This window comes from Macrobrachium nipponense, chromosome 43 (genome assembly GCF_015104395.2).
Source record: "Macrobrachium nipponense isolate FS-2020 chromosome 43, ASM1510439v2, whole genome shotgun sequence".
NCBI classification, from domain to species: Eukaryota; Metazoa; Arthropoda; class Malacostraca; order Decapoda; family Palaemonidae; genus Macrobrachium; species Macrobrachium nipponense.
This window is the reverse complement of record NC_061104.1, coordinates 31995172-32006367: the sequence shown is the minus strand read 5'-3', so window position 1 is coordinate 32006367 and position 11196 is coordinate 31995172. Positions and strand designations below refer to the sequence as shown.

At 34.7% G+C, this 11196-nt stretch overlaps 1 protein-coding gene across 1 annotated transcript in view; it reads left to right on the top strand.

The window, feature by feature from the left end:
- Positions 1 to 10550, top strand: part of LOC135213946 (uncharacterized) — a 12269-nt gene extending 1719 nt beyond the window's left edge. Inside the window, exon 2 of the mRNA XM_064248032.1 lies at positions 9818 to 10550. Within this exon, the coding sequence (XP_064104102.1) occupies positions 9818 to 10477 (660 nt within the window). The 3' untranslated portion in view covers positions 10478 to 10550. The remainder of the gene's footprint in view (positions 1 to 9817) is intronic.
- Positions 10551 to 11196: the final 646 nt, after the last annotated feature.

The window sequence follows — 11196 nt, the reverse complement described above, 5'->3', positions numbered from 1 at the left end:
GACCTTAGAGTCATTATATATTAAAAGACTCGTTCCATCGTTAAACGGTGGCTGCTCCTCTGCTCAACTATATCTGGCATAGTCGTCTTTGGAGGTTCTTGTTCTTTCTTTGGTCATTCTATCTTCTTTCTTTGTACCTGAAGGTTGGTGTAACAGCAGTTGTTTTTACTTAGCTTTGCTTTTTTTAGTCTTTTAACGTTTTTAATTGTCATTTTAAGAATCCAGTGTATTTTTAGTATTTTAATGTTATTATTTTGTCATTTTTCAGACTGATGATGCACATAGTCATGTGCGAAACGTTTCTTAATGAATATATCTTTTAAAAAACATCCATGTGTCTTCGGCATTCCTGAATTGATATATATATATATATATATATATATATATATATATATATATATATATATATATATATATATATATATATATATATATATATACGTGTGTGTGTGTGTGTGTGTAAAAAAGTATGTGATAACAGGATACGTCTCAAGTATAAAAGGCCCAGTAAAACACTCTGGATTAGAGCTAAGTGAATGCATTCGCTACTGATATATATATATATATATATATTATATATAGTATATATTATATATATATATATATATATATATATATACGTGTATATATATATATATATATATATATATATATATATATATATATATGTGTGTGTGTGTGTGTGTGTGTGTGTGTGTGTGTGTGTGGTGTGTGTGTACGTATTACAGCTGTGTTGCGAATGAGTCTGTTGTTTGAAGGCTGGGAAGAGAAGTTATGTAGTTTCTTATAATACAAGCATTTTCAAAAAAGGGAAAGAAAGAATCGTTTTGAGATTATAGTAAGTGAATTTTGTTTGACTGGTTGACGTGGTGTCACACATTTATTGGGATTGTTTAAAGGCAGATTTCTAAAGTATTTTCTCTCCCTCATCTCATTAAAAGCAAACAAACCAACCTGATGAACTGCAAAGGCCTTTTTACAATATTTTCACTATATCTAATTGATGTTTCGATCATATTTTAGTAAAGTATTGCAACTTACAATATGCTGCTATGCGTTTTGTAGTCGGCTTACCGGTAGTTAAATGTGTACCAGTATTCTATCTCTTACATAAAAAAAAATTATGGATGAACATTTTTTCATATATCGTAGAATAGTCCAGTCACATTAATATCATAATCTTTGTGGATTACCTTTATGTGAAGATGACGAAATATGCAGGTAAAACGCACAATATATAATTAAAAATAAGTATATTCTTCAACATGAAACAATATGTATCTCCATTCACATTTTCTGTGTGTAATACAGGTAATCAGTGGGTAATGAACTCTGCTCTTAACTATCAAAAATTTCTAAACAAGAACATATAGATCAAGAAAATATAATAGATGCGTCAAATGACTATATTATTGGAGTCATTTCAGACAAGACAGGTGCACTGGTACACATACGGTATGTAAGTAAGTAGCGACTTCAGACGTAGAAACTTAAGTAAATGGTGTGTGGCGATATCCATGGCTGACTAAGTACAGGACATTCTTGTCACTCAGTGATTTTAACATCCCAGTCTACCAGATCTGGAACATCCAAGCCAGTTGATGCTAGTAACATCCTGTTTTCAATCACAGTGTCGACATCCTGAAATTCAGTCAGTGTAACGATATATATTTTTTGACTGTACTTGTGTCTAATGGCGTGAGTTAGAATTCAGATATTTTTAGATGTGTTGATGGCTGAGATGTTGATGGTTGAGAGACCGCTGGGGATGGGGATTGGGATGGGGATGGGGATGGAAGAAGGGTCAGTAGGACGGCGATATATCCTAACAAAGAGAACATTGAGAGATCTAAAGATGACACACATTTACTTGAGTATTTTCTGCATTAAGTGTAACAGTTGGATGCTATTCACAAAAATAGCGATTGTTTTCCATTCGTTTGGAATTGGTCATGTGTGATTTTGTGTGTGTGAAGGTTTATCCTTTTTTACATGGTTGCATCAATGCGTTTTCGTTAGCTTTTTATTTTAATGAATTCGAAGAAATTCATTCTTATTTTATCTTCCTTTTTGCTCTCCTTTCTCTTTCCCTAATACCTGGAAACTGCAGAAGTTATATTCGCTAAGTCTTTTATTCTCGTTTGTTTTCAGTAATGTTATCAGTTTACTAATACCAAACAGTAATGAAGATTGTAATTTATGATTTGTCAAGGTACATTTCGAAAGTTATTATTTATAGAATCCATAATCATACGATTTGAAGATTTTTTTAACCCATTGGACAATGAGTGTCCACTGCGTTGTCCTGCACTTACGTACATGGAGTGATACCACACGTTGTCTCTCTCCTGACCCAGCTGCCCTGCTTCAACTCTGTTTTGGTCCCGATATCACCTGCCATCAGAAAATAAATCCGCCTGACTTTCTTATTTCTGCTGAGCCCGAAATTTAATTTTACTTAAAAACAATTTTATCCTAACTTCTTCACCTCTGTATTGGTTTTTTCTCAATTTTCTCCACCTATAATACTGTTCATTTTATCAATGTCAAGTTATCATCTCCCAAACTTCTTATGAGATCGTAGTCCAGTTTACAACTCACACACCTCCGCGTCGGAACAAATCCGACTAACTTCTTCCCAGTTTCTCCAGTTTAGTCTTGCTTCAGTTTTCTTATTCCAGTTTTCACATCTCACTCTTGCTTCGATTTTATCATCATTTAGGAGTCAAACCCTTCGAGTTCAATAACTCATTTTTGCTCCCTTTTGTCTCTGTCGATGTAAACCAAATCTTTCCGAGTTCTATACCTTTGTCTTGGCCCGGGTTTTGCCTCTTATTTAATTAACAGCGGAACCTTGAAGAGAGAAGTATTAGTCTAGAAATGTGACTCAGTGGTCTAGTTAGGCTCTCATAATAAAAATGTCTCTGTCCCACTGAATTCTTCTTTCCACATCAGCTCCCTGGACAAAAGCGATATGCTCAAGGTCGTTGTGATGAAAGAGTGGATTGGACGTTCCTTCTTAATGCTTCGCCTGTTTCCTTTTCTGCTTCTCCTCCTGTCGCTAATTTTCCTTGAATTCTTTTAAAGCTCTCTCTCTCTCTCTCTCTCTCTCTCTCTCTCTCTCTCTCTCTCACGCATGCACACACACACACAAATATATATATATATATATATATATATATATATATATATATATATATATATATATATATAGTATATATATATGCTTTTTTTGATATATCAGTTTAATATCTTTAATATAAGCGTCCATGAAGGAAATAAAGAAAACTAATAAGTCAGTGTATTCCTACCAATATTTCTTGTCCCTTTCATTCGGGAGAGAATGTTACAAAGGCAGCATTTATATTTGGTAAATATGTATTTTTTAGATTGACTTTGCTTAGATTTATGGAGTATGATGTGCTTGTCGAGATCACTTCGCTAAAGTATACCGTCCAGATCTGCTTTTTTCCAGGGGTTGTTCATTCCTATCTCGGTGGGCTTGCCATGTACGCCTTCAGATGTCCTTTTGACAGGTTCATGTTATTTGTTTTGCTGTACGAACAGGCACTTTACACAGTAAAGATGATTCATTCTAGTTAATTCGATACCCAAAATCTCAAAAGCGAACGAAATTCCCAGATCTGTCAATAAAATATCTAACGGATATTTTGTGTTCTACTGATTTCTGACAGTCAACGTCCAGTTTGTCCCATACAACCTATTACACTATCCCCAGGCGGTACGTTGTAGTAAGTGTTGATTCAGTTCATGATTTATTTTCATCAACATAATTAAGTACAGACCGTATAGGTCTTTGATACGGAAAACACAAAGGGGTTATCAAATTGGATGTTCTAGATACGTTTACACAAACGCACATACATATATACAGGCAGCACGCTCGCACACACAAACACACACCCATATATATAGATATATATATACATATATATATATATATATATATATATATATATATATATATATATATATATATATATATATATATATATATATATGTGTGTGTGTGTGTGTGTGTGTGTGTGTGTTTGTACACATAAGTATGTATATATATATATATATATATATATATATATATATATATATATATGTATATATATATATGTATATATATATATATATATATATATATATATATATATATATATATATATATATATATAATTATATACATAAAAAATGTGCAAGATATGCTCAGATAGACAGGGTTGGAATGTTTTGTACATACCAGTGAGAAGATTCACAATACGTGGGAAGGGGGAAATAAGATATTTTCTAATAATGGACTGAAAAGAAATATCATTGAATATAGCTGTATAGAAGAAAGTTATGGCCATTATTTGAATATAAGTCAAGGCATGTATAAACTTGATCCTATAAGTTCAAGAGAAATTTGTACAATGTTTAAATTTTAAAGAAAGCAGTAGAAATGTATGGAAAGAGGATTACCACTTTAATTTTGTTAACATAATATAGTACAAATGAGTTTTTTCGCTCTTCCCCTTTAACGCCTATTCAAGTGTGGACTTACAGTCTCCAACGGTCGTCTGTATGTTTGTCGGTACCCGCACCGTCGCTTAAGTATATATTGTAATTTCTACCACTAGTAGTAAGAGTTTAACCCTCTTTGACAAATGTCAGATGTAGATTTGTAGTCCCAAACGGTTGTATAATCCTCCGTACTCTCTCTGTAGTATGTACAGTATATTTTTTATTTCTACCACTATGTGCCAGTCCTTTGTCTATGCCTTGGAAATAAAGCTGAAACCGGTCAGGACCTTCACCAATTTTTCACTTTTTTACTTTTTTGCTATGGTGATGTGTAATGAACGAATCATATGCTGAAGTGATTATAATTATATATTTTTGCTGTTGTTCTTACAATTCCCTTCTCAGGCTTAGCGATGTTCCTGAGTAACTAGCCAATATACATGTTGAGAATTTCTAAAAATTATAAAAATGCTGAAGATGATCTTTTATTTTATTAAAACAGGAACTCAGGTCCAGGTCAAGCAGTGGTCGTCATCAGTGCCGGTATTATTCCGTAGGCGTACTTCGAATCCAGGCCGGGGTTGTCTTTGGTTTAAGAACTGCTGTTGATGCTGGTATTGCTGGTATCATGTTTCGACCTCCTCGCAGGTCATCTTTTCGACGAGTTGGTTGAAGGACTGTAGCAAGAGAGTCTGCATGGCGGTATTTATAGCGGCTCAGACCTAGAGTTTGATTCTCATCCGGCGAAGTCATGGATCTCGCATTGATGGTCGCAGAGATTCTGTCGTGCGAGCGCCATCGTAGTGTGCCTGAGGATGGACGTCAGGAATTCTGTCTGTAGCAGGAGTCCTGTCATCTTGTGGGGGCTCCTGATTATCTGGCATTGTCGCGGGGTCGTTCGCTGCTCTCAAGTCGGTGGTGGGAAGGAGAAACGTTTCCTGAGTGATGTTCAAATTGGTTTCTCCTTTCCTATATGGAGGGCTTCTAGGAGGCGCAGACATCGGGGATTCGTTGTCTGGTCTATTGTCTCAACATTAAGGATAATATAATTTCTCTCTATTCCTTTGTTATGAACAGTCCTGGCGTGGTTAAATATGGCTCCTTCTTGGATGTAGCAGGAGATTCGCTTGGAGAAACGCGTGGCGGTCATACCGACGTATTTACCAAGACATCCTCAGACAGGGCATGTGTATCGGTAGACCATACTCGTCTTCTTCAAGGGATCCTGAAAAGGGGCCAATGGATTGTTTCTCACCACCAGGCTGCTCGTCTTCTTCGTTTTATAGTATATTACTGGCTTAATATTTTTCTCTGGGTTGGCGGGGTTGACGTTTTCCTCGATGATGTTTTTGAGGGCTTGCTTGTCCCCCTTGTAGCTCCAGTGGAAGTGCCCCCTTGTAGAAAAGTTTCATGGGTTTTGGAGCGTCGGGGCGGGGTTCCTGGTGGTACCAAGCTTCCATATTTTTCCTTATCGATTCATCAACAGCACAATTGGTGTGTCCGTTGTCGACGAGGACCTGGGCGGCGCGCTCCAACTCACTGTGTGTCATTCCAGGAGGGGTAGTGTGAGAGGGCACCTCCTGACGAAGGCGCTGATGGTCTTTCACACTGCCGGCTATTAACCTTACAGGTAGTTCCTCTCTTCCCTCTCTCTCCTGTTTAGCTTTACTTCTGTTTTTTCAACATTGACTTTGAATCCTCCTTTTTCTAGGCACTCCTGCCAGGCCCAGTACCTCTCTTCCAAATCTGCTGCGTCTGTTGTTATATGCAGGTCATTTCCAAATAGCAGAACACATAGCAAATACATATGCATACTAATACATATATCTCTATATACAGCTAATATATATATAATATATAATATATAATATATATATATAGTATATATATATATATATATAATATTATATATATATACGTATATGTATATATATAGATATATAGGTATATATAAATATATAAATAATTGTTTGAGTTGTAATGTTAGCAAATTACATTTTTTAGCCTTAAAAGTGCGACTTGGAATTCGTCGCGAAGCATCGGCATCGAAATAAACCGTTAAAGGATGACAATGCCTTTCCCCAGTAATTCCTTCATGATGTAGTCTTTGAGCTCGACTCCAGCCTCAGCCCTTCTGTGTGTGTATATATATATATATATATATATATATATATATATATATATATATATATATATATATATATATATATATATATATGCATGTATATATAATTATATATATATATATATTTATATATATATATTCAAAAAAATTATGTGACAACTGCCGTTTAAGATCCAATTTACCCTACCTAAGCGATATCACCAAAGAGGAATTATGAGTGATAAATGATTCGGCACCTGAGGAATTCGAACACCCCATAGTATGACCGACGAATTCAGGGGCAATAACCATTCGGCTGCCAAGTTGATACCAACTCTGCCATCATACATACATACATACATACATATATATATATATATATATATATATACATATATATATATATATATATATATATATATATCAAAAGGTGCGAACATGTAGACATCAGAGGGTTTAACGAAACTCAGTAGATCAGTTAAGGAGTTTATTGAGATACGTTTCGCGTCATCCTGACACATCATCAGTCTGTAATGTAAAATCAATTCACATTTATAAAAAAAATATAATTAAAGTTTACATGCTATTTTAAAAGGTAAACATAAAATACTAAAGTTATCCATAAAAATTATTGTTAAAAGCTAAAAATACTAAAATTATTTACAAGGTGACATTAAAATTGTAGAAATTTAGGATTAAAAAGGAATATTAACCTTAATAAAGCGAAGGACAAGAAAGGAATGGCTGTAGGACCGTCGTTTGCCCAGATCTCGACTACGCCAAGAAAAGCTGAGTAGAGGATTGACTAGAATTGAGGGAAGGAACGAGGTGCTTGATATGTAAAGACTCAAGTGTCGTTATATATTGGCTGTGCTGGGTATTGTCAATTATCGAAAAATGTTTTTTGTTCATTTCAATTTTACAGAGAGCTGCATGATTTCTTATATTAGAAAGTTCAGGATTGGTTATCCTCTGGCCAGTTCTGTAGCTTACTCCCAAATGGCTAGAATATCGAACTTGCAACAAGCGTTTCGTCGATCCAACGTAAGTACCGGGACACCCCGGGCAAGTAAATTTGTAAATAATATTGGATCGCATAAACGGTTGCAAATTCTCGTAATGACTAAGAAGTGAGCCTATTTTGAGAGGATTAACAGGTATTAAATTAACTTTGAGGCTTCCGAACTCTCTTTCAATAATTTTCTTGATACGGTCTCCTAATTTATTTTTGAAAAAATATGGAATAGTGGCGTATATGGGTAATTTTGGTACATCAAATGAAGGGGTATTTTCCGTGAAGTTTAAGTTAAGTAATTTGTTTACCATTTTATAAAATAACTCCGTAGGGTACGAGTTAGTTAAAAAATAATCTTGTAAAAATTCAATTTCAGTGTGGAAAGATTTCCAATCAGAAGCATACCTAAGTGCTCTAAAGACCAAAGTGGAAATGGCATTTAATTTAAAATTGATGAAGCACTAACTATAAAAATTATTCCCCATTCCTGTGAAGGTGTGTTTCCTATAGACAGAAGTATTAAACTTATTATTATCTCTGGTTATCTTGATATCTAAGAAAGGTAAGCAGTTATCTTTTTCAGTTTCTATGGTAAAGTTTATGTTACTGTGCTGAGTATTCACGAACTCCAAAAAGGCATCACCCTGCCATGCATGTCTAAGTAAAATAAAAGTATTATCTACATATCTCTTGTAAAAAGTTGGTTTAAAAGAACTTGGGCATTCGGCTAAACAACCGTTATCCATTGGAGTTACTTCAACTTTCGAGGAATCTTGAGACAACTACACTAAAACTTGAGAAGTTCAGATGTGATGTCGAGTTCCTGCACGAAACGTATCTCATAATAAACTCCTTAACTGATCTACTGAGTTTCGGTAACCCTCTGATGTCTATATTATATATATATATATATATAATAGGTATATATATATATATATATATATTATATATATATATATATATATATATATATATCCAGTTAATGCAGGTCTTTGTACTTAGAATCAATATCAACCTTTTTCTACCATGACAGCTGATTGGTGTATTTGAAACAAATAACTATTTGTGAATCTTTATCATGTACACCTTGACTTCAATTGGCTGTCATGGTAAAAGTGCGTTGATACTGATTCTAAGTATAAAAACCTGCATTCGACGGGCATGTATTTGGCAGAGTCTGTATATACTTATGCCTTTCTTGAATTCCAAAGGGTTACTGTCCCTGAAGTCATTGGTTCGTATCGTCGAGAGTTCGAACCTCCCAGGTACCGAAACTTTCATCAATTATAATTCCCTTTCGATGACTTTCCAGAGGTAGTGAGGGTTGGAATCCGTCTAAACACCTGTTAAGTGCAACCATTTTATTTTCAACCATCTGCATGCTCATTGACACTGTCTGCTGTATATACATGTTGAATTTCTGGCACCTATATTAGTCCTTTAAAAAGGTGTTTGTAATAAAGCCGACAACAGTCAGGATTTACAACCGTTTTAAATTTGTCCCCAGTGGTGTGTATTGTATAAAAATTCCATATAAAATACGTGCATGGATAAAAGGATATTAATATATATAATATATATATATATATATATATATATATCATATATAATATATATATATATATTTATATATATATATATCATATCTATATATATGTAAATCGTCCACAGGAGAAAAGAGAATAAAAGACTCTAGTAGCTCGATAATTTCGTCTTCCACCAGGCCTCTTCAAGAGCTTTATTTTAAAATAAAGCTCTTGAAGAGACCTGATGGAAGGCGAAATTATCGAGCTACTAGAGTCTTTTATTCTCTTTTCTCCTGTGGACAATATTGACATATCTCTCTTCGTGTTATGAAGATTATATCTATATATATATATATATATATATATATATATATATATATATATATATATATATATATACTTAACACGTATGTATGTATTAACCTGTATACATGCAACCGTAAATGAAAATATGCCTAATTGCTCCATTTAAAGATATTATTTTTCTTACATTTTCGTATAGTTTGCTACTTATTCAGAATTGCCATTATGTTTCGTATATTTTATTTTTATATAACCAAATCAATCTGCCTGCTCTTTTATTTATCTTTTACCGAATAAATTAGTTCGGGACATCACTAAATTTGCAGTGGATAACAGTAAATACTTTACTTTCAGAATGACCCTGAAGCAGATCTCCCACCGAAATATGAAAAAGTCATGTCTGAACCTCCACCTTATGAAGTCCTTTTCATCGGAATGCCTCTGGCAGCTGCCTCAACTATGTGCCCAACGCTTCGTGCTGCGGCTGTGAACTTTTCGAGAGAAGGCCCTCGGTCGTGTTTTGGTTCTGCTGAAAACTGCACTCCAGGAGTGTTTACTACATCTGGAAGCTGCTGGCCCATTCCAGCTGCCAGCCATGGGGCGCAGAATGAGACTTTCGTGACAATCACAAAGGAGGTCAAAAGAGATGGCCAACCGGGTCAGGTGTCTGGAAAGATCCCGGAAGAAACAGAAGTGTCAGGGGAGACTGCTGAAGCAATACAAAATTCTACGAGCAGAAACAGCTCTGAAAACTGTGCAGGAAACAGCTCTGAAGACTGTGCAAGAAGCAGTTTTGGGAACGTTGCAAGGAGCACCTCCGGGAGCTTAATAAGTAATAGCTCTGAAGATTCTGTAAGGAACGACTCTGGTGCCAATAATGCTAGTCAAGAGGCAAGAGTTGAGGGTGACCGGATATTAGATAACATAGACATAACGTCATTATCATACAACGAGAGATCAGACCCAGAATTGCCTTCGTATGAAGAAGTTTACCAGCACATGTCCATATCATGATGTTCAAAATATTCTTAATTATACGCACAAATTTTTGTACTTGCATGTGTGTGTGTGTGTGTGTCTGTGTGTGTGTATGTATGAGAGAGAGAGAGAGAGAAGTTTATAGATTAATAATTAATAGATATATATATGCGTTCAGTTCAATCACTTTACTTTTTATCCATCAGTCCATCTGAATCTGTGATCTATTAGCTTAAAGTAAGCAGTTTTGTTCTAAAATGATTGGGACCAATAACTAGGAAGAAAAAATACATGTAAGCTCCAGGCATCTACTGCGCAGTAGTGCTTGACTGAACATAAAGTTTTTCTGTCGTGATATATTATTATTACTATTATTATTATTACTATTATTATTCATGAATGCACATTCTTTCGGGTGAGGTGGAAGTCCAATAACTTTGCATAATAATCTTATAGTATCATTCATTTTTTTCCACTGTCGTTATAAGATAAGCAAGGAAACAGACACTACAAATTTGGTCTTTCCAACCACTGGGCTTAAATTGGAATGAGCGCTAATGGAGGAGCTGGATATGTATATTAACTGAGTTTTATGCATTACCAGTATTCAACATTTCTTAATTCTAAGGTTATTATTTTCTTGTTAGGCATCTGGCATTTGTTTTTTATTAAGATATCTTATTTATAATATTTTTCTCAAAATACTGTCTTTTCCTACGTTTTCGGCGTTTTACAAGCCTTAACTTCGGCTTTAG